At 37.6% G+C, this 25,206-nt stretch overlaps 1 protein-coding gene across 1 annotated transcript in view; it reads right to left on the bottom strand.

Moving 5' to 3' along the window:
• WDFY2 (WD repeat and FYVE domain containing 2) overlaps positions 1 to 25,206 on the bottom strand; it is a 158,602-nt gene that overhangs the window by 64,242 nt on the left and 69,154 nt on the right. The window contains exons 2-3 of the mRNA XM_063102862.1: positions 20,916 to 20,983; positions 9,109 to 9,182 (exon numbers count right to left, since the gene is read on the bottom strand). Of these exons, the coding sequence (XP_062958932.1) occupies positions 9,109 to 9,182; positions 20,916 to 20,983 (142 nt within the window). The remainder of the gene's footprint in view (positions 1 to 9,108; positions 9,183 to 20,915; positions 20,984 to 25,206) is intronic.

Genomic DNA, 25,206 nt, shown 5'->3' with positions numbered 1-25,206 from the left:
ATCAAGTCTTCTCTAAGTACAAAACTTGGAATGCATAATGATGATTGATTGTATGGGAGTCTGCTGTAGCACTGCTATTTCTAAGCTGATGAAGGTGAAGGTTTTCAAAAGACTTTCTTCTCCAGCAGTAGTGGACTGACTGTACACTCAACTTGCTTGAGTATAGCTGAAATGCTTTTTTCATAAGCTACTTGTCATCAATGTAGAACGTGACCTCACCATTTGGGTTCAGTCCCCATAGGCTCATTATAACCCACAGTAAGAAACAACTCAAGAAAAACACCTTGTTAGATTAAATGCTCAAATCATCCCCCCACCCCCCAGCCTTTAACAATGGCTAGATACACGGAATAACATGAGCTCCCACCATATGCTCCCAATTCATTAGTGAACACCCTAGGGCAATTCCTTGCAGTTGGGTTGTCCTAGTTATAAGAAGAAATCAGCCTGGTATAATACTAAGAAAATATGTCCAAGGGTCAAGGAAGTCCCAGTTCTGCTACCAGTATCTTGACATGTAACCTACCCACAACATAGCACTTCATCTAGACAAGGGCGGCATCAGAGGCAGAAGAATCAAGTTCCCTTTCAAGTCTAATATATTCTGATCACGCCCAAGAGGATTTTGAGTCACCCTCTTTCAATATCTTTGGATACTTCTTCCTGAAGGCATCATACCTTACATTCACAAAATTGTTTCCAAATATTAGAACAATGTTAGAGAAACACTATAGATACAATATTATCAGGAATACTGGTTGAACAGTGTCCTCAGAAAATTCATGTCCACCTAAAACCTCAGACGGTGACCTTATTTAAAAGTAGGATCTTTGAAGACATAATTAGTTAAGACAAGGTCATAATGGATTAGAAGGAGCCCTAAATCCAATGACTGGTGTCCTTATAAGAAGGGCACGTGAAGACGTAGAGACACAGAAAGGAAGGAGATGGGAAGATGCAGGCAGGGATTGGAGTGACACATCTAGGGGCCAAGGAATGCCAAGGATTGCCAGCAATTACTAGAATGTAGCGAAAAGCAAGGAAGGATCCTCCCCCACAGCCTTCAGAAGGAGCATGGCACTCCTGACAACTTGATTTCAGACTTCTGGCCTCCAGAATGGTGAGAGAAAATTCCGTAGTTTTAAGCCACCCAGTCTGTGGCACTTTGTTACAGCAGACCTAGGAAACTAATATACCAGGTATTGATATGCTGCACTGGTAATGACTCATCTTGCTCTCATAGAAATATATAAAGACTGTTACAAATACTGTAATATCTGGGATCTTCTAAATATAATAAAACACTTGGCACTCAAGATCACGGTTTCAGATAATAAAAACAGCTCCACTGATGCTCAGATTTCCTACGAGAGGATGCTAAATATTATGTTCTCAAAGAGGTAATGTCTCCTTTTTATTTGAAAAAGTTATATGCTCTCTTAACAGAAATTACTTTCCTCTCCCTTGAAGCTTCTGGAGAGGGGGCACTTTTTGCTTCCCTGTTACAGCAAGAACTCTCTGCCTGAGTACTTTCCATTATCTGTGATAAATTCCCAATCTGTGAAATTCTGCCAAGACATATACCATCGTGAATTCCATCATGTGACACAGTTGCAGAACACTTCCTCTAAAGAATACCCCTGTTGGAAGAGATGGAATGATGCTCCTTAGAAGTTAATTTAATTTGCAAAATATGAATCTGCAAATAATGATAAATGATGTGAGAAGGCATATTCCTTCAGCGATCCCAAAAGTTCATCAAATTTCCAGTCCTAGGTAAAAGAGAAGCAATGAAAGACTTATTAGTAGCATATTTTAGGGTCCAACAAATTGTAAGGAACACATTATATTTCTACTTAGGCTTCTTATTTACTTGCTTAATGTACCTCTGTGTATAAATTTCAAGAAGTAGGGTACAGATGTCAAATTCTTCTGTATGCCCAAACTGGTCATTTGAATACAGGATCTGCTTATATTGTGCTTAACTGTTGAGAGCATATTTACTTTGCCAGCCTAGTGCCCAACTTTGTTTTCCACATCCTGATGAAATGAGTTGAAATGCCTTCTTTTCTTCATTCCACTGACATTTCACAAAGCATCTGCAGTGGCCCAGGTACTCCGTCAGGACACAAAACTGAAGCAGACCTGGTCTCTGCCCTCAGGTAGTTCCCAGTCTAGGAAGGGGACAGACCCATAAACTGTGGAGATTGCCTTGGCTTCAGGCACACAGACAGAGGTCCCATGCCAGCTGAGCTGCTTCCTTGCTAAGTAAGCTGGAGACAGAAAACTCTCCCTCTCCAGGTCTCAGTTTCCTTATCTGAGACATGTGGGTAATACTTCCTACATCACAGGATTACTGTGAAGCTGGAATGTAACACAGAGTGTTGGTAGATGTCCAATAAGTGTTTAGTTCTAATGCTTTTTCTTTCCCTTGGGTAACCCATGTGAAATAATAGTAATATATACTATAAGAGTATAATAATCACAAGAACTACCAAAGCAACAACAATAAATCCATACATGGTCAATATCATTTATTTTTATATAATAATCACCACTCTGAATGCTAATCCTTATATAGATCAATCCTTTCTGTTATCTCAATCCAATTTCCCATAATACATATACGAGATTAATCTTCAGAGAACAGAGATTGTATCATTTGGAGTCTTGTTCAAAAAAATCTTCAGTGACTATGCATTTATCTTGGTAAGATATTAATTAAAAAATTGGCTCCCTAACAGTTTTAGTGAAGAAGAAAATATGTATTTATAAAGATATATACATCTCTATAACTATCCTATAGCCATTATTCAGCAGGGTTGGTAAAAATTAGTTTAATGGAAATTCTTTATTTCTGTGTTGACATTTCCTCACCAGTCAATTATCCCTCTTTAGCACAGTAGAAAGTCTGGGGTAATTCAATGCTGTACCCCACAGATATATATAGTCAACTATGTTTCAATAAAATAAATAAGTAAAAATAAAAATACTTTTCAATTAAAAAAAAATCTGGGGTAGGGATAGGGAAATCTTCCATGTTAGGGACCCAATTCCTTTACTATTAATTTTGAGTCAAGGCTTTCACAGTACCTCAATTAATCCTCTCCAATTTGGTTGGTTTCTCTCCAAACATCTCCTGCCCTTTGTTTCTTCCATTTCTTCGCTGTGCAATTAATTTTGCCTGAAATACCTTAGCTTCCTATCTTAAGCTAATCAGATCCTAGCCCATCTTCTAAATCCAGCTCACCTCCAGTGTCCATGGAACTGTCCCAGACTAGTCTCTCACACTCTCTCCTGACCTCACGGTCTTGCCACCATCACCATCATTGGGGTACTGCTACTTTCACTGTTATTTGTTTACTGTGTGTTACTTATTATATAACTTCATTTTTCATGGTCTCCCTAACTGAATTATAAACTATTTGAGACCAGGAGCCACATACTGTGTTAGAAATGAGCATAATCTTTTGCAAACAGTTGATATTTAAATATTTGTTGCTTGGCTAGAATAGATGACACATAACAATTGAAAATTTTAAAGTTTTACTTCAGCATGAATAGCAGTGAGCACAATCTGACCAATTTCTTTCAATGTTAAAACAGAAGACATTTCTGAAAACTCAAGACAAATTAAACTATTGGCATAACTTTTTCCCCTATAAAAGGTAATTCCATTTTGAAAAAAACACTTTATATAGTAATAGAATTGTACAGATGAAACATCTCAGAATTTAAGCAGCTGTTTATTAAAACCAGCTATTATTAAATAATAATAGTGTTTAAATAAGCTTTAGTCAATAAGCTTATTTAACAAGTTATTCATTGAGTTCCTAGTTTGTACAAGGAACCACATGAAGATCTGCTGGGAAAAGAGCTGAGTAAAAAACTGGCCAAGTCCTCAACACCCAACACTTTAATAGAAGAAACCGATCTAACATTTTACAAAACAAAAGTTAAATAAGCAATACAATATAGCTAACCTATTGAGTATTTTGTGTGATTAATCTCAGTTGGTAGGGCTCAGGAACCATCTGCCAAAAAAAAAAAGGAACAATAACATTTGAAAGTTTGAATGAGGCCTTGAAAGATAATTAAAACTTTGCTGACCAAAATGTCAGAAGGGAATTCTGGGCTGTAAGATCAGAAAGAGCAAAAGGTATAGGTATGAAACTACACTCTCACCCCATCTTTAGCTTCTCTCAGTAAGTGATCTCACCTGCTACTTCATGGGAAAAACTCACCTACATCTCAAAACGTAATGACATCCCTGTCTCTCTTTCCCTTCTGTCTCAAAAGCGTCCTCATTCTTCCCCACAGCTAAGTTCTCCTAATTATTGTGGACCCTCTTGCTGCTTGTCTCCTATCGGATCTTGTTCCAGTGCTCACCCTCTATTTCTCCTTCCCTTTGTGGCCAAATTTTTGAAAGAATGATCTGTGTCTGATATCTCTACCTCATCTAATTCACTGCTCAGTAACGTAAGTTTAACAAGTCTCTTAAATCTTTCACAGTGTGTTCTTTTTATTTAGTAAAATAAAATGAAATAAGAATTTAATTTCTAATTTCATCCTTTCTTTGTTTTAAAATAAGTTAACCAGTATTTCTTCTTAAAATTGGTTTGCTAATTTCAGGAAACAGAGAATGTATAGTCTCTGAGTAGGATTTCTCAGGTCCAGAAAGTAAACTATTAAATAGCTGAGATGCCACGTATTTTCAGTAAAGAACCTGTTACTGTAGTGATCAATTAGAATCCTGAACCTTAAACATGCTGTTCTCTCAACATACTTTTCCCTAAGTAGCTCTTCTTCAGATGAGAATAGGAAGCGTGCACCATTTATTTTCTTCAACGGCATAAAGGGGTTCTATTAAGGAAATGATTTCGTATAAGCCAAAGTCCTCAATCTTTTTTAGAAGATCGGAATAAGATAAGGTTTGATATCCTGCCACTGTACTGACATAACTAGAGAAGCGATGGGGGGGGGGCTCCTGGCCCCTGATAGATGCTCTGGTTCTCTGGCAGTTTCATTTACTAAAGGAACAATGGTGACAGTGGTTTCTCCTCTTACCTGTGACAAATAGCTGGAACTCTCCATAAGGTACTTTGCTCACCTTTCTTGCCATCAAAGCCAAATTTACCAACACCCACACTGATTTGAAAAGTGCAAAGAACCACACATATATTACCCATATATAAACACAAGTGTTTTCATGGACAGTGAGTGTTATGCAAACTGTTTTATGAACTGTTGGGCAATATATGGATCTCAGTTCATCTTTTCGGATTTCCTTTGTAATGAACACTTCAGCTCATTAAACAACCCAGTTATCTCCCTTTATCTTTTAAAAATAAATTTATCCCACACGTACCCTTCCTTTCTAAAATGGCTCTCCTTCTGTGGTTACTAGATGTGGGAAAGAAGGGGGATGGTTAGCAAGAAATTGGCTAATGGACACAAAGAATGATTATGTTTCATAATGAATATACTAATTATCCTGATTTGATCATCACATATTGTACACAAGTATCAATAGTAAACTCTGTACCCCACAAATATGTATAATCAATTACATTTCAGTAAAAATAAAATAAAATAAAATGGCTCTCCTTAAAGTTAACAAAGAATGGTATCATAAACTTTTGTTCTCCTAAGAAACAGAATTTACATTCCTACCAAATGCACTGGCTATTACAGAAATTCTGTAAGTATTTGCCAATAGGCTGATTTACATTTAACAATATTGGTAATATTTCCATAAAGGCCACCGAACAAATGTTTTGGTTAAAGATCAAATAGAAAATTTCTGGCCCACCTCTAACAATTGTAGGGGCGGTAGCAAGACTACAAATGGAGGCCTATATTCCATGTCTTAATTTTTAAAAGTAATAAGTTAAAGTCATAAATAAAACATGGCTTTATCTTAAAGAAAACATAGGAGAAACACTTCAGGAAATAGGACTGGGCACAGACTTCATGAATACGACCCCAAAAGCACGGGCAACCAAAGGAAAAATAAACAAATGGGATTATATCAAACTAAAAAGCTTCTGCACAGCAAAAGAAACAAATAACAGAGTTAAAAGACAACCAACAGAGTGGGAGAAAATATTTGCAAAATATACATCTGACAAAGGATTAATATCAAGAATATATAAGGAACTCAAACAACTTTACAAGAAGAAAACAAGCAACCCAATTAAAAAATGGGCAAAAGAGCTAAGTAGGCATTTCTCTAAGGAAGATATACAAATGGCCAACAGACATATGAAAAAATGCTCAACATCACTCAGCATCCGGGAAATGCAAATCAAAACCACATTGAGATACCATCTAACCCTAGTTAGGATGGCTAAAATCCAAAAGACTATGAACGATAAATGCTGGCGAGGCTGCGGAGAAAAAGGAACTCTCATACATTGTTGGTGGGACTGCAAAATGGTGCAGCCTCTATGGAAAATGGTATGGAGGTTCCTTAAACAATTGCAAATAGATCTACGATACGACCCAGCCATCCCACTGTTGGGAATATACCCAGAGGAATGGAAATCATCAAGTCGAAGGTATACCTGTTCCCCAATGTTCATCGCAGCACTCTTTACAATAGCCAAGAGTTGGAACCAGCCCAAATGCCCATCATCAGATGAGTGGATACGGAAAATGTGGTACTTCTACACAATGGAATACTACTCAGCTATAAAAACGAATGAAATACTGCCATTTGCAACAACATGGATGGACCTTGAGAGAATTATATTAAGTGAAACAAGTCAGGCACAGAAAGAGAAATACCACATGTTCTCACTTTTTGGAGGGAGCTAAAAATTAATATATAAATTCACACACACACACAAACCGGGGGGGGGGGGAAGAAGATATAACAACCACAATTATTTGAAGTTGATACGACAAGCAAACAGAAAGGACATTGTTGGGGGGGAGGGGGGGAGGGAGAAGGGAGGGAGGTTTTGGTGATGGGGAGCAATAATCGGCTACAATGTATATCGACAAAATAAAATTAAAAAAAAAAAAGTTTGTGGAAAAATAAAATTAAAAGATAAAAAAAAAAAAAGACTATGAACGATAAATGCTGGCAAGGTTGCAGAGAAAAAGGAACTCTCATCCATTGTTGGTGGGACTGCAAAATGGTGCAGCCTCTATGGAAAATGGTATGGAGGTTCCTCAAACAATTGCAGATAGATCTACCATACGACCCAGCTATCCCACTGTTGGGAATATACCCAGAGGAATGGAAATCATCAAGTCGAAGGTATACCTGTTCCCCAATGTTCATCGCAGCACTCTTTACAATAGCCAAGAGTTGGAACCAGCCCAAATGTCCATCATCAGATGAGTGGATACGGAAAATGTGGTACATTTACACAATGGAATACTACTCAGCTATAAAAACGAATGAAATACTGCCATTTGCAACAACATGGATGGACCTCGAGAGAATTATATTAAGTGAAAAACAAGTCAGGCACAGAAAGAGAAATACCACATGTTCTCACTTATTGGTGGGAGCTAAAAATTAATATATAAATTCACACACTCACACACACACACACACACACACACACACACACACACAAACCGGGGGGGGGGGGAGAAGATATAACAACCACAACTACTTGAAGTTGATATGACAAGCAAACAGAAAGGACATTGTTGGGGGGAAGGGGGGGAGGGAGAAGGGAGGGAGGTTTTGGTGATGGGGAGCAATAATCAGCCACAATGTATATCGACAAAATAAAACTTAAAAAAAATTAAATAAAATAAAAATTTAAAAATTTAAAAAAATAAAAAAATAAATAAATAAATAAATAAATAAATAAAACATGGCTTTATCTTTCAGTCTTGACAAATATACCTTCAACTACGTGGAGGTACAGGTTCAAATTTAGAATTCTTAGACTCCTCCAAGTTCCATACCACAGTGTGGTGACATGGCAGGGCCAGCTCACACCCTTCTTCTCCTGTTTCCCAGTCCTGTGTGGACATCTTACCCACCTGAACTGCTAGCCCTTAGCCATCCTCAGGTCTAAGGGTATATTCACTGGTTTTATCCTCCTAAGGACAGACCCAGAGAAAAGGCCCATGTTGACCCTGGAGGCAGGCTCTGAGCTGTTCGGGGGCAGGAAATTCTAGAGTTTCAGTATGCAGAAGACAGAGTGGAAGGGAGTGAGGCTTGGGGAGGGGTGGGAGGGAGGGAGTGAAGGTTGAGGCTGGTCACAGCCCCTTGACATCTAGATATTTCACTATGTGGGAAACTGTGGCCAGAGGAGGGCCTTCTAATTCACAGGTCCCAAAGGAGGGCCTCTCTTGCCCAGGACTAAAAGAAATACTAGATAATTTACCAGATGAAGAATTTACCAGATCAGTCTTATTATCAGTTAATAAACTAGTTGAAACTAAATGTACATATATGAAAAAAGATTAAGTAGGTAAATAAAACCTGAAATTCTCATCTCTAATCACTTCAGTTCCCTGCAGATCTGGAATCAAAGAGTCTAATATTTATCTGGATCTACCCTAGAGTCTAAATCTATATTCTGTGCTTTTTTTACAAATTCATACAAATTTACAGAATTCTATTCCCATGCTAGAGGGAGCTGAGATGACAACAAGCAGCAGAAAGAAGAGGTGAAAGAAGAAAACACGGAATATCAAAGACAAGATCAGACATGCAGATGTAAGAGAAAGCACTTCCCCGTGCTCTGCTACTTGTGTGGCAAGGCTGAGGACAGCATAATTAACCACCTGATCAAAGCCACTAGTATGACAGCTTGCTCTCACTACTGCAGATCCCGGCAGTTCACCTGCTGGTCTTGGATGCCCCTATCCTAGCCCCTGTGTACGTGGCAGGTCAGATAGAACCTGGTTGGCATTTAAGTGAGACTGATGACAGCTCTCCCTACACAGAACCTCTCACCTCACCATAATTTGCTGCACTGCAATTTCCACTTTACTTAGCAAGAAAATGATTCTGTTAATTTGGAAAGAAAAAAAAAAAACCTAATAAAAAGTTCTCATCACAATACATAGTATATATACATAGTCCACAGGAAGGGAAGTATTTCAACTGGAAATCTTATTTAATGTACTTACTGAGATTGTACCATTGTCTAGACCTATGGACAGTCTTCTTGTTTCCGGATTAAAAGACATGCATGAACATGGAGCTGAAAAAAATGAACATGTTGATGAAATTAACAAAACGATGGCTCTCATCGATTCAGGACTGCCTAACTAGGTAAAAGTGTAGCGCTATTTTTTCCCCACTATTTCCTGCAAAATAGTTCATTTAACTCCCACTCACCAAAAAAGAAAAACAGTAATTTTACAACCAACCCCTAGTTTTTCAGTTATCCTTTTAATGAATATAACAAGATATTCTCAAACTGGGCAAAATCCAAGGGGCTTTGTCTCAGCTTGTTCTGTCAGTATTGAGTCTAAAGTTTGCTTGACTAGATGAACAATACTTTGTGCTGTGTAATCTTTCTGTCACCACTCTGTCTCTTACACTCAGACCCCATCTTGAATAGAAATAACTTATCCTTTTTAAATTAGGGAAACAAAAGAAAGATCTCATTATCTCCCCGCCCTCTTCACCCACACACATACACATACATACACACGCTAGTACAGAAATCTATTTTTTGATTCAGAATTGATTTGGGGCATGTGACCTACCAGGAGTCTTTTACTCCTGGCATTCAGAGGGTATACGAGAAGCTGCTGATTGAAAACAAATGAGGATGTGTTTCAATCTAAAAGAGAACCAACTGAACATAGGGCTAAACACTGTAGGAAAGAGACCAGGTGAGTCAGCATACCCAGTCCTGGACTGGGACTCCCTGTTCCACAAGACTGACTGCCTGAGTACACCTGAGCCTATGTAAATTAAATATGCTCAGAAGCCACGTGTGGTTAATGAGCACTTACTAAACAGCAGCTTCCAAGCCTCTGCCTTCTTCTCTATCTACACTTGTTCCTAAGAATGGGAGCCTTCTGGCAGTTTACACCGTAATAAAATAGCTGCTCTAAAGAGTCCATCACAATTTTTAAACGTCTCCCTTCAGAGTAGCCCTGTAGATCATGAACTACTTATTATTATAATCGTAATCAACATCAAATATTTTTATCCCTACTTTTCACAGTTATGATTAGAAGTCTTACCCAAGGTCACATGGGGGGAAAAAGCTGGAGAAGATTTAAAAAGATAATTCAAACACACAGTCTCATTTTCAAACACCCAACTTAGATTATCTTTAAACTATAAAAGAACTTCAAGTTCTACTGACAGAGCCAGTTCATAAACACATCACTTAATAACATTTTTTTCATATACAAGGACCCTGAATAGAACAGAACAAAACAAAACAAAAAGACCTAAACTGCATAAAGTATTTACTTTTTTTCTAATTTTCAAAGCATGATATATTCAGAAAACAGAAACATAAAAAAGAATTTTCTCCCAAACTTCCACCAGTACAGCAGACTATCTTCTTTCTATTTAGCCACAAAATGAAACTAGATTCCCAAAAATACACTGATGAAAAAAAGCAATCAAATGACACTTAATGCAATGCCCTAAGAAAATCAGTTTTACTTGCCCCTTGGCCTATAAATTATGTTGGCACAGTTTCTACACAAATGCTAAGATGCCAAGTCTCCTAATTCCATGACATGTGTGCAGAATTAAAATCTAATGATTTCATGGAAAATTGTCATGTTAGTTGAAAAAAATCAAAAGGAAAAAATTCTGATTACAACTACACATACACATAAAAAAGTGTGTGTAAAGTACACACACACATAAAAGTATACATGGAAAAACTAAGCATAGTTCTTGTGTTCAAGTGATGAGATTATTTTTATAACACTGTCTTTAATCTTATTATTTTGCTGTTCCTGTTAAAATTCATATTAAATGTCTAATGATTTATTAAGATGTAGGCATGAGCATATGAAGCGAAACTTGATTGTGGCCCCAAGGGGCTACATACTGGCCAACAAATTTATCATTTAGCTGCCTGCCTGATCTAGAAGTATTTTCTATGTGATTTTCTCCAAAGTTCATATCTGGTTATGCTATAGTTCGAAAACCCACTGATCTCTGAATGTGATTTAAAAGACTTTCATCAACACTGCATATTACACTGCTATTTATTTCTTGTTTTTCCCTCATTTGTTATGTTTCTCATTATTCTTTCAACAAAAAATTTAGAATGTTTACTACTTTCTATGCATGTGATACAACGATATAAAAGGTATTATTGCCATCAAGAATTTTATGGCTTGTGATCCCAACTGTATATGGAAACTTGTAAGAATCAATCTCACCTCCTCAGTTCAAATCATTTTATGTATAGTAAGAAACTACCACCAGAATTTAAAAGCAAAAGACCTTTCCTATAAAAGAGCAAAAAAAGATATTTTCTTAGAAATCCTGTTGTTCTGGAACCCACATGCCTGAACCCAAGATGTTCTAGACAGGTAAGTGCCAGAGCTAGAGAGCATTAGCTCCCAGCTTCCCCCAGAGGCACAACCACCCCTTCAAAGAGGCATTATGGAAAAACACCAGGCAAACCTGTGTGTGTGTGCATGAGCATGTGTGTGCATGTCTGTCCGGGGAAAGACTTTTGATAAGTGAGCCTTAGGATACTCCTCAAACCATCTCCCAACTGTGACACTCTCGTAGGAACAGGCCTTGGGTTGGTTACCCATAGTCCCTGGCAGGGCTGAGGAGGCAGGGAGTGGACTCAAAAGAATACTGATGCCCAGACTTGTTGTTACAGTAAACATCTTTCCTTCTAGGGGTCAGAGAAGTAAACAGATTGACAAAGAGAGCCTTCTAACCTCAATGCATGAGAAATTAACAAAAAAGCAACTCTGGAAGACTAGCACTATGGCCTATACAAAATGGGCTCCTAGCCATGCAAGAGAAATATCAAAGTGGCAAAACTGTCTGGGGAAGGAATAATGAGACACAGTAAAGTAAAGGTTATTATGGCCAAATGGTAAAGGGAATCCTTCAGCAGGAAGAATAAGGGGGGAGACAAGCAAAATGTGATTTAAGCACAATATTTGTAACTAGTTTGCAAAAACATGATGCTTCACAAATAAGAACTGCTTTAAATGCTGTAAAACTAATAACTCATAAGGCAATAAAGAAATAATTGGTCTCTCTTATGTATGAACGTGCAAGTTAGAGACGAACTGGCTGGGAAGACTGTTCTATTCTCTCAACTTGAAGTTTCTTTCTTCAAAGCATGAGTGAAGTGGCTAATCAGAACTATAAAAGTTTAGTACAGCTACCCTCTATTGACTTCCTGTATCCAAATTGCATGAAATCAATACAGCATGATACAAAATGTGAAGATACATTTATTCCCCTGCCTTTAAATGCTTCCCCATGAGAAAGGATAACCACACAGAGTAAGCTTTGTAGGGTGACCCCCATATGCCAACGCCTCTCACATACATCATGCTACATGTAATTGGCCTGAGACTGCTCCTACACTAACCCAACAATGGAAATTCAAGGCAAGTCACTGGTCTTGCTGATGTTATGTTCTAGCTTCCTACATTTTCCCCAATGTTTTCATTAAAATGTGGGGGGGTGGGGAATGACACAGTTTCTCGATAAAATAGTACAGAACTCACTTTCCATGCTATCTGAGTAAGATTTCCCATCCACCTTTTCTGTCTCAGACTGATGGTAGTCAACAGAAATGTAGTGGCAAAATTTTAGGAAGCAATGAAAGGTACAAATAAAACAGAAAAGAAATTTGTGCAGGTCTACAGGTAATGGGACCTTTTATTCTTTTATATTAGCATCAGAACTTCAGATCTTGACAGCCTGTCAAAGTATCACCTTTACAAGTAAACACTTTCATAATACGAGTGTTTGGTAAAATGAAGTTTTTGTAACTCAAGGCAAGTATTCAGCTTAAAGTTCAGAGAAAACTAAAATAAAGAGAAGCTCCAGTATGGGTTTATATTAACAACCACATAATTAGAAGGGGGAAAAGCTCAAGAGATATGAGCCCTAGACAAAAGCAACTCAAGAGACCAACATCAACCTCAACAGTCTATAATTAAATGGATTAGAGAGAAAGTGGCTACTTGTATTTCTAATACTTTTATCCCACAATTGGTATAAAAAAATTGCCCTTGCTTAAAAAAAAATGTAGTTGAGAGGAAGCATTCTCAAAATATTTCTCTATGGGGGAAAGTTTCCTAATTTCTATTACTTACACCTATAATTCTCTCATTTTATGACTAATTTATTTTCTGTCCTTTGCTGACCGGTTGAACTTTGCTCAAATAAACACAAGTTTCATTGAAGGTCAAGCCATGGATTTCAATCACACTGACTGCTTTACAATCCTAAAGGCATTATTTGGCAGGAGACACTAATCTTTCTCATGAGATGATCTGGTTGGAACTTGAAAACTAAATAAACAATGGTACTTTCGTGAATAAAACTTAAGGTTTAAAGGAATCATGGTGAAGTTAAATGTCAGGATCCCAAGATAAGAGGGCCTTCAGTAGAGCCTCCAATGAGCAATGTACCTCCCACAAAGCAAAGATTTAATTAATGAACACTATTTCATTCAGCCCTGTTTGTCATAGGATAATATTTATCAGATTTGCAGTACTCAACCCATGCTTTATTTCACTAAGCATATCTATATTTAGGATTTCGATTACCTAGCACTAAAAAGCATTTTTCATTTAAGTCAAACATTTTATGCACTCTGCTGAAATTAGCCATTTTGTTTTCTTTTACTTTAGCAAAGTTACAGTGAATTAGAAATGGTCACTTTTTCTCTTAGGCAAGTTCTAAGTTAAAGTAAAGTGATGTAACTATGGTAAATTTTAAAATGCTCTGTCAAATGGAAATCAAACAAGAGTAGGCTAAGTAAATGCTGTACTCACTCAGATTAATTAATATTTGATATCTTTAGTTTGGATAATCTACGTTTTCCTTCATTTTCACTAAAAATCAAAAGTTCCTTGGGTACATTTTCTTCTTAGTAAATACAGAATTAAAAGATCATATTACATTGCTATTTTTAAAGATACAAGTAGTAAAAACAGTAAGTTGTTTTTTACACATGGCTCCATAATACAGTCTATACCAAAAAGAAACCAACAAATGGAGCAATATACTTCACAACGAGGAACCAAGGCATTATTTAAAATAAGGTATAAATTATTTAAAATAAGGTAAAAAAGACAAAAGGATGAACATTTCCCAGTTATACACATATTCTCCCAGTCTGCCAAGAAATTCTCTCAATTGAGTTATAGATATTTAAAAGTCACCCAAACAAGCACTACCTTATAGAAACAGAACTGCCAAGTTCATAACTTTATATATCTTTCTACCACTAATCTATCCACATGAACTTTTTACTGGGAACTACAATGAACCCAGCAGAAGAAATGGGACAAGCACACAAACCACCTCCACAGTCTTTAATTATTCAAAGTCCTCCTCACTAATGGGAAAATTAACATCTGCAATTTACATACAAAATAGCTCATTTCCATTCCACATATAAAACATATGAATATATCAATCAACTTAATCTTCTAAATCCCCAATTTCAAGTAATCTGTTGCCTTAGGATTACAGTTCCAACACATGGGAAAAAGAAACCAGCCACGACATCACATATTAGCCAATTTTTCCTAATAACTCTGGGTTAATATCAGCAATGATAGTATATATTCTTAAATACCAAGAACCTGAAAGTATTTTACAGTTATTTGATATATCTAATTACTAAAATATATTTGAAAATTTGAGAACAGAGAAAACAGACTGTTATGCTTCTCTTATGCTTCAAAGCAGAGAAAACGTAAAGGACTTGCCCAAAGTGACTTAGCAAATTGGTAGCAAAAATGAAAATCAAATTCCAATTTCCCACCCAGGCACAGGTTCTAACCTACACACTATTTTGAGTACTCAAATTTGAAACAATGCATCTTGAGGAGTTAATTTAATATAATCAATAGACTATGTTCAAACTTCACTTCTCTCTCCATCTTAACTAAGACAATTTATTTAATACAATGCCCACCTCATTTCCCAAAGCATTTGAAATGGCTTAAAAAGCAGATACAATAAAATCAAACAATAGAAATAAGCAAACAGTCATGACTAAGGAAAATATATAGAAGAATAGAAGGAAAATTAAAATAAAGATGTGTTGGGAAACTTTGTAAGTTCCGTGTACCAAGTACCAGGTACTCAGAGCTGTTGCCCCCAACCTTTTCACCTCATGAATCACAGAAATTGGCAGCTGTACAGACACTGGAGTAAATGGAAGACACTAACCCCTTCCCCTGCACTGCCCCGCTGCCCAGCCAAGGGAATCAGTTCACAGGGGACCTGGAATCCACCTGGACGACACCAATCGGCTGTGGCACACAGGGCGGGAAGTTCTGCCTTAGAGAAAGCAAAGGGTTCCTTTCCCCCATATCTGAAAAACATTCCCCTTAGTGCTTTCTCATAAAGGGGCGCTGCATTTTACATCAATTACTTTGAAAAGAGCCATAACAAAAAATTACAGCTAGAAAGAAAGAAAAAATAAGTTCTTTTGGTATACAGTGGTGCTAGACATCTATAATTAAAAATGACTTACTGTATATTGTCAAATGGCTAAAAGAGCAAGCACTCTCTTCACAAAGAAAAGATAAATTTTTGTGATGAATCTGCTAACTACCCTGATTTGATCACTACACATTGTATACATGTATTGAAATATAACTCTTTTGTATACATATATTGAAATATAACTCTGTACCCCATAATAGGTACAATCAATATGTTACAATTAAATATATTTTAAAAAGAGCCACAAAACAGTTCATGTAATGTGCACACCAGCATCAGCAGAGGGCACGATGGGCAAAGACGTTTCTGCAGAGAGCTAACACAAAGTGGAAAACCAGGATTTAGATGGGCAGTCAAACTGAATATCCTTCATGCTGCCTACCACAGTCTTTCTCTTAGCTGGGCTTTTGACAAAAACTGGGAGGCAGACAGTTCAGAATTATGTGTTTCAGTGAGGACTTGGGTTCCTATACTTTTAAAGTTAACTGATCAGACAGTAAGGTGGCCATACTTCTGTGAAAACAGAGGCGCCCAGCCACAACTTCAGACCAGGCAGCGAGCTAGAAAGGTGACTAAGCAGGTTATTTTAATGCTATGGGAGGTGTACCTATTTATTTGTAACTACATTTGAAAAAAAAATTTTCTTCTCTTTTGCTTTAGGGACTAATTCATAAACATTTAGGAGTCAGAGTAAATCCCACCTGCCTGCCCTGGCAACATCAGAATCCACAGAGGTTTTCCAGTTCTCCAACACACTCTGGCCTGAGACTCAGTCCCTCCCAAGCCTCCTATTCACTACATCTTTGGCAGCCAAGTTGATTTAGCTATTCTCCATACCCAGGGGAGAAGCTGGCAATAAAGGCACAGCCATGACACCCAATCCTCTGATAAAGTGAGAAAAATCTCCAACACCTGCCACCCTAGCTGGTGTTGAGATTCCTCTCACCTCTCCTTTGTCTGACCCTATGAATGGCAAACCTAGTTGGTAAAGTAAATCCAAAATAACTAAAGCATGAAAACAGGAATGCTTGTGCTTTTCACGTGCTATTTCTCTGCGGGGTGATGCAAATGTGGTAGTTGAAATGATGTCTATTAGAAGCCTAGACAAGTAGTCACATTATGGCTGCAATTGAAACCTCAACTCTGTACCCTGAGGAAGGCCCCTCTCCAGTTTACAAACTCAGGAAGGCCCCTCTCCAGTTTACAAGCTCAGGCAGGCTCCCAGGTGGGTAGGTTGTAAGTTGAGGTTGTCTCGGGCAATTAGCAGCTACTCAGTGAGACACACTAAGAAGAAATTCTTTTTTGAGAGAATATTTGATAAGGAAATGCTCTGATTTCCCATTAATCCATAAAAATCAACTAGCCTACAGGAAACCACAAAACAAGTCAGCAGTCACCCCAAATTCTCTATAGAGAGCAGGGTTTAAAATGGGCTTTCCTCAGGGAGACTTTGTAACCATGTCCCCTTTACTTATGCCTACATCCCGTGTCACAATGCTCATCACATGTCATGGCTAGTACTCAATGTCTGCCTTCCCCACCAGGCTGTAACCTCATGGAGGCAGGGACCGCCTGCTGTATTTAACCACTATATCCTTAGTACACTGCACAGTGCTGGGTATGGAGAAAACATCTAATAGTAGTTGAATAAACTGTCCAAAGAAATTACACAGAATAAATATACTTTCTGCTTTCCTTCTTTACATGTTCTCACCTTTCCCAGACTATGTTCAGCTCAACACCACAGTGGTGCCAACAGGACCTTGGCTCATCCTTTCTCAGTCTTTGTTCAGATCCAGGAGGAACTGAAGAGACAGGAATTAGGAAGTATACAATCAAGGCTAGGCTCAGTCAAATACAGTAACAACTAACAGAAAACACTCAGGTGAACTTAAGCACAAAAGAGAGGGGGACCTCTGTCGGACTCAAATGCAGAACAACCAGGATTCTCAGAGGACTAGGAGCATGAAGAGGAAAACCATGAACATCAGATGCTTGGGCTTTCTCTCCCTTGGGAGCCAGGTGATCCTTTCCCCCTAGTTCATCCTACCTTTTCTGTAGATCAGGTTTCACTGTTTCTCTACGCACACAAACACCCAACAGCTCCTAGGTTTATATGTTCCCAGTTCAAGAGGTCGGCCTAGGATGAGATTAGCATTTCCTACTGCAAATTCTAAATTCCTGGGGAAATCAGACTGGCCCAGAGGTAAGCAGCCTTAACCAGGAGAATCTGGTTTCCTCTGGCTGCCTCCTACAGGGAGAGGAGGAGCTTCAAAAAAGACAGAGTATGAAGACACCTCCACAGCAGCACTTGTGTTTTTGATCATGTGTCGGCTCTTCATCTTTCTCTTGTCTGCCACTTCCCTGAGATCACTCAGCTTGTCATACTCCGCCTTTCAGGCTGACTCCCTGTCATCAAACTTGGCCTTCACTCCCTACTCTGCCTCTTCCAGTGCCTTCCACGCCCTTCCCTCCATTAAACTTCAAATATTCTCAAAGCTACAAGACATTTACCCTCCTGCCCAGAACATGACAAATACTACACTAAGAGTTATCTTAATGGACAAAATAAACAAGCCATTATTTTAAATGTGCAGAACATGGGCCGGCCCATGGCTTACTCGGGAGAGTGTGGTGCTGATAAATGTGCAGAACATTTCCTTATTGCTGTGTTCTGTATTTGGAATAGTACTTATTATCTACCGGTATAAACACACAATATAGTCATATCTGCTTTGTTGTGTCCATATTCTAGCCTCAGGATAGATTGTACCTTTTCACTTATTTTGTAACTAACACCACATAATTGCTAATTAAGGATAATACTGAGTAACCTCTTAACTAAAGACCTTTCAATAGAAAGGACTGAATAACAATCCCTTGGAAACTCAAGTTTATTTCATGTTCTCTAACTGATGGAAATGATTCTGCCTCTCTCAAGTTAAATAAAGACTAAATTCTTACTCAGAGGTCAGTTACTATGTCATCTGAATGCATAAGGTTCCCAGAAACACAAAAGCCACTTTCTGACCAACTGTGAAGGACATAGCCTTTTTTTTCCCACTAACTTCTACACAGTAATAGAACCATCCAACAATGAAAAATTAAAGAAATCATCTTGACCACATGTACCTCATTCATCTGCAAATCCCTGGCACCTGGATCGGTGGCCTGTATACAATGGGTACGCAGTAAATGTTTGATTGACTAGCATGTGTACACTGAAATCACCTAGAGATTTTACTAAAATGCAGATTTTGATTCAGTAGCTCTGGGGTGGAACCCAGTGGTGCATTTCTAATAAGTTCTCAGGTGATGCTGATGCTGCTGGTCCACAGACTACACTTGAATAGCAAAGTAATCCCTTTTTTAGTCCCTTTAGTAGAACACCATAGGCAAAATGTACAAATAATTAAGGGTCCTCTTTTTCGAAGTTCATGTTCAGTCTTTAGGAAAATAGATGACAATGTTCTCAGGGAAACTCATCTTTATTATCAGACTCAATCCTTCAATAAGAATTTATTGAGCACCCTTGCCAGGTGTACGAGCTACAGCAACCTTTACTCTTGCATACAGCTTAATAAAAGATGAAAATGTAACTAGAGACTTCCTTGTATTCTTAGTGATGTCCAAATAAAGAGAGCATTAGAGAATGACACCAAAATGTTCCTGTATGTGTGTCTGGGGAAGGGGGTGGGTAAGCAATTGCTTAGGATCCTGTGCCTTAACGAGGTTCCTATTAATGCTCATCTCAAGAAGATCCCTTGCTTGCCACCCCCAAACCTCTGTCATTTCACCCAGGTCTGCCTCTCCTGTCTGCACAGTTGTGGAAATCAGAGATCTCTGGGGCCAACTTCAGCTCGGTGGATAAAGGCCCTCCCCCATCTCTTCCATTTAGAAATGTGCCAAGTTTGATGAAGAAGCAAGACCAGAGAAAAGACTAGTTATCAGTTAAAAATTAGAAAAAAAGAGAAAAGAAAAGAAAAAAAATCACAGAATTCGCTTCCTTTTCCATTTACCTAAACCCTCATTACTGCTATGGCAAAAAAAAAAAGTTCATCTTGGGCCTATAATGTACAATGGTGCTTCTGGAAGCACAACAGGTAAAGGGAGAATATAGTATTCAGAATTAAAAGAAGTTTCTTTTTCACAGAAAAAAGGCTAAAAACTTAGTTCAGCTTCATGGTTATCAACTTCTTAGTACAAGACATGCAAAACCTCAAAGATAATTTGAAACTCATTGAAAACCATTACATCCTTAGTAATTCATTTGTTCATAAGAGGCAAAATTCTTGCTTGAATTATTATGGTACTCTTTTGCCAGAGGCATAAACTTAATCATATCTACAATTTAGCATGAATTTATTTTGTTTGTACATAGTGTACATACTTCTGAAACTGGGGTACTTATATCAAGGGATGAAGTGCACACTGCAGCAAGCTAGAGGGTATATGAACTCAAACAACAAACCTGGGAGATTTTTCTAGGGGGTCAATTTTAATTAAGATTTGAAGGGAGAGGAATAAGGAAAATGTTTAATACAAGTGGTAATAAATTTCAATAATTGTTTTACACTAACATAAACAAAGAATAGGATGCCCAAACTTAATTTTATAGCTAAAACGCTAGAATAAAAAGAAATTTCCTATTTTGGGGAGCTAGCTCTTCTCCACCTGTAGGGGAACTTCTGCCAGTGGACCAGTCTAAGTAGCACTCATATCTTTTTTTTAAAAAAGTATATTTAGAAGATTCATTATTTATCAGTACATGGAAATATTTCTCAGATAAGATCTTGTGGAAATGAGACTGACTTCTAATTAGAATGTTTCAATCCCAACCAAATCTTTTTGAGAGCTGAATGGTCAATGCTAAATGTCTTGAATTTGAATAAATGATAACAAAAAATAATGCAAGGACAAATTTACTTCACAAATGTAATCATTAGAAAAAATTTTAAATTGTCCAAGGATATACATTACAAAACAGTCAAACAAAAAGTTGGAAAACAGAGGCAGACTGCTGTATTCAGAGAGCCTATGTGCTGTAGTCCTTCTTCCATTAATCTTATTCAGAAACTATATAGTCAATTTCAGAACAATTTTCTTACTTTACATAGTGAAAGCCTTAGAAAATTTTAAATGATTTAACATGGTAATTTCCATTATAATGAGAATTCCAACCTTCAGTTTCCTTACTTGGGAAGACAAAGAATGTAATTTGGGAAGAAAGGGGAGTTAGGGTGCATGTCTCATTTTTCAAGACAGAGATCCAGATACTTACAAGGCATTACATGGTATATGCTTGGCCAATACTGTCCACTGTCTCTCTTTAACCAAACACGAACTGTCCTACAACAGAAGAAAATGTGTGCATGAAATCACAGTAGTGTTAGTCATAGGAAAATGTTAATACACAGAAACCAAACCTCTTACTATCAAATATATATGTATCCTAACTATATTATATAATACATAATATAATCATACATATAATATATATACACACCACATATAAGTCTCTAAAGATCCCATATTCCTTAAATTTAAGGCTTCTGTATGTTTAAAATTACATTTGATTGTTTAAATAACGTCCTCATATATGTATATATACACACATGTGTAACTGACACTGTTTACAAATTATTTTCAACGTTGTTTTGTCTGTTTTTTTGTTATTATTATTTTTAACATTTATTTATTATAACTATTATTATTTTACATTCTAAGATGTTGTTGTGGAGCAGTGGGGGTGGGGGTAAAGGGACGGAGGTGTGGGTGGAGGGGCGGAGCTGGCTCATGGCTGGCTCCTTTGCTAATCTGGTTGAGGAGAGTGGAGGGGCATGGCTGAGGCCTGCGGGGCTCTTCCCACTCCAGCTCAGGAGTCTGGGGAGTTTCCGGTAGTGGCTCAGTTGTTGCTGGGCTGGATGTGGACGTGGGTGGGCATGGCTGAGGCTTGGGAACCTGGGTGCTTTTTTTTGTTATTTTGTGTGTTTGCTTTTTTTATGGCTGGATGATGCAAAGATCAAACCATGGACTTTAGTGTTATCAGCACCATGTTCTAACCAACTGAGCTAACCAGTCAGCCCTTCTTTCCAAGTGCTTGACCTTTCCCCTAGTCTTCTCGAAGCATCTGTCCGTCTGGGGAACTACTATGTTTTACTAGTAAAAGAAGTGCAAAGGGATCAAATGAAGTAACATGCAGAATCTGACATGAACAGAAAGATTACAAAGTAAGTCCATAGTCTTACAAGACTGGCCATTGTCTCGAGAGACAGTTTTTCCAAGCATGGTCAAGCAATGGTAAACTGGAGACTCAGATTTTCTGAGCTAGTGGGCTAGCCATGGGGCTGGCTACAGAATATGATGATCCTGCAGCAAAGGCTGTGGATGAAGTTCCAGGTCAGCAAGCTGGGTAGAGACAAGGCAGACACCCAGGAGAGCTCAGGGAGCAGGAACCAAAGAGAGGTTGAGCCAGCTGGGGAGCACCACTAGGTTCTGATCAGCTAGAAAGGCCCAACCATGAGTTATACCAGCCAGTACATCATCAGCACATATCAGCAAGGCAAACATAACTAGGAGGTTAAGGGATATTACCCCAGAGATCAGAGGAAATAGCAGACTCAAACCAAGGGAAATGGTCAGTTTCCCACTGCCAGGAGATCACATAGGCCACACACCACACCCCAAACCCTTAAACCATCCCAGAGTAAAATGCAGACTGAGAGACTGAGGATTTTTATCTCAGAGAGAGCTGGACACTGCCTAAAGAGACTATTTAAGTTATAACACTGGTCTAAGTTTTAAATTGTACTGTATATTTTCCTCCCAGCTAATCAGTATATCTCCTATAAAGGGTAACAGGAAAAGACTGGACCAACTACAGACATAATAAAGAAATGCCATTTTCTCTGCAGAGCCACAAATTACAATGTAGTGATATGCAGTGGCAACAATACACATGCAAAATTCAGTCTTTTTGGTCAACTATCTAATTTGTAAGGTGGACAGGTAAAATGGTAAATAACTTGTAAAAAGCAACTATACATACACTACTCATACACATATCAGTCCACTCTTCTCCTAAACAAATTCTTTTTACAATATATACTAGTACAATATTGCAATATTGAGATAATATTATCTCAGTAAGAACCAATACAGGAGTGACATCACAGAAGATGGCAGCATAGGGCAATCCAAGAATCAGACCCTCTAACAAATCAACTAACTATTGAGCTGGCAAGAACTGTCAAAATCATCTATTTCAGATTTCTGAAGTCTAGTTAGACATTCACAGTGTCCAGGGGAATGCTTGAAGAAAAAAAAAGAATGGTAAATTTCAGTGAATTTTGGCACTTAATAGCTACCACTGCCCATGCCCCAGCCCCAGGCCAGGTAGCCATGGAGAGAATGGCTTGTGTTATGGAGTGGCCTGCTGGTGCCAGGGTAGGAACTTTGTCCTCCAAAATTTGAGAGTGTGGTTTTGATGTGCCTGTCAGTTCACCGAGAGACAAACAGAGCAGGCCATTGTTTCAACCTCCTATGGCTAACAGCCTTCCTAAGTAGTGTCTCTCAAAAGAAATTAGACAGAATTTTTTTTTCCTTATTGGATCCAAGTACTTAAGGAAATTCTTAGCTGTTCTTAATAAAAGAACTGAGACTTCAGTAGTCACCAAAGTACACACACAAGTAACATAGTCTTTGCAAAAATAGTTTGGAAAAGTCACTAAACAAATGGACAACTACAGCATTCAACAAGTAAGAAGAGCAATCCCTGGAGAAGGGGAGCATCTGATTTCTAGAGTTACTACATTCAATGCATTACGCTGCATTCAAAATGTCTGGTGCTCAGCAGAAAATTGCAAAGTATACCAAAACAAAACAAAACAAAACAAAACAAAAAACAGGGAAGTATGGCCCATTCATAAAAAAAAAATAAAGAGAGAAATTGACAGAAACCATCCATGAGGAACCCCAAACATTGGGCTTACTAGACAAAAACTTTAAATTAACTGTCTTAAGTATGCTCAAAGAGCTGAAGAAAGAACTAAAGGAAATCAGGAATGAAACAACATACCCTTAAACCACAATGAGTCAAAAAAGAAGTCACTAGGAAAATCACTACAGAAAATACTTTTAGGTGAATGAAAATAAAAGCACAACATACCAAAACTTACGAGAGGCAGTAAAAGCAGTGCTCAGAGAGAAATTTATAGCTATAAATACTTAAAGAAATACATAACTAAAGGAAATCGGGACAAAAATATGTGAACAAACAGGTAATATCAATAAAGAGATAGACATTACAAAATGGAATCAAATAGAAATTCTGGAGTTGAAAAGTACAACAGTTGAAATAAAAAATTCACTAAAGAGGTTTGACAGCAGGTTCGAGCACACAGAGAAAAGAATTAACAAACCTGAAGACAGAACAATTGAAATTACTCAGTCGGAGGAGAAGAAAAAAAAGAATGAAGGAAAATGAATGGAACTTAAGGAACTATGGGACATCATTAAGTGTACCAACAAGTGAAATATGGAAGTCCTATAGAAAGGGAGAGAGAAAGGTGCAGAAAAATATTTGAAGAATGGCCAAAAACTTCCCAAACTTGATGAAATAAACTTATCCAAGAAACTCAATGAACTCCAAGGAGTTTAAACTCAAAGAAATCCACACCTTGACAAATTATTATCAAATTGTCAAAAGCCAAAGAAAAAATGTTGAAAGTGGCAAGAAACGACTCATCATATACAAAAGATCTTAAAGAACAGTTATGGCCAATTTCTCATCAGAAACCATGAAGGCCAGAAATCAGTGAGATGATATATTTAAAGTGCTGAAAGAAAAGTACTGTCAACCAGGAGAGAATTCTATACCTGGCTGAACTAGCCTTCAAAAATGAAGGTGAAATCAAGACATTCCCAGACAAATAAAAGTGAATGAAATTCATCACTAGCAGATCTTCCTTACAACAAATGTTAAAAGGAGTTGTTCAGGCTAAAACAAAATGATACTAGATGGTAACTTGAAGACATGCAAGAAATAAAGATCACTGGTAAAGGTCACTACATAGGTAAATATAAAAGCTACTATTATTATATATTTTGTTTATAACTTGTCTTTTTATTTCCTACATGGATTAAAAGATATATGCATAAAATAAGAATTTATATATATGCATAAAGGTGTAATTTGTGACCACAGCAAAAGGAGGCAGACAGAGCTAAGAAGCAGCAGAGTCATTGTACACTACTGAAACTAAGTTGGTATCATTTCAAACTAGATTGTATAAGTTTAAAAACACAGAAGAGAAAAATGAGGGAATCACGATGGTACATGAGGAAAAAAATAAATCAAACATAAAAGAAGGTAATAGTGGAGGAACTGAGGAAAAAAAGATTTAAGACATAAAAAACAAATAGCAAAATGGCAGAAACAAGTGCTCATCAGTAATCACTTTAACTGTAAGTGAATTAAACTCACAAACTAAAAGACAGAAATTGGCAGAATGAATTTAAAAAAGCATGGTCCAACTTTATGCTGCTTAAATGAGATTCACTTTAGACCGCAA

This window comes from Cynocephalus volans, chromosome 7 (genome assembly GCF_027409185.1).
Source record: "Cynocephalus volans isolate mCynVol1 chromosome 7, mCynVol1.pri, whole genome shotgun sequence".
NCBI lineage: Eukaryota > Metazoa > Chordata > Mammalia > Dermoptera > Cynocephalidae > Cynocephalus > Cynocephalus volans.
The sequence above is the reverse complement of the archived record's forward strand: the minus strand, read 5'-3'. Positions and strand labels throughout refer to the sequence as shown.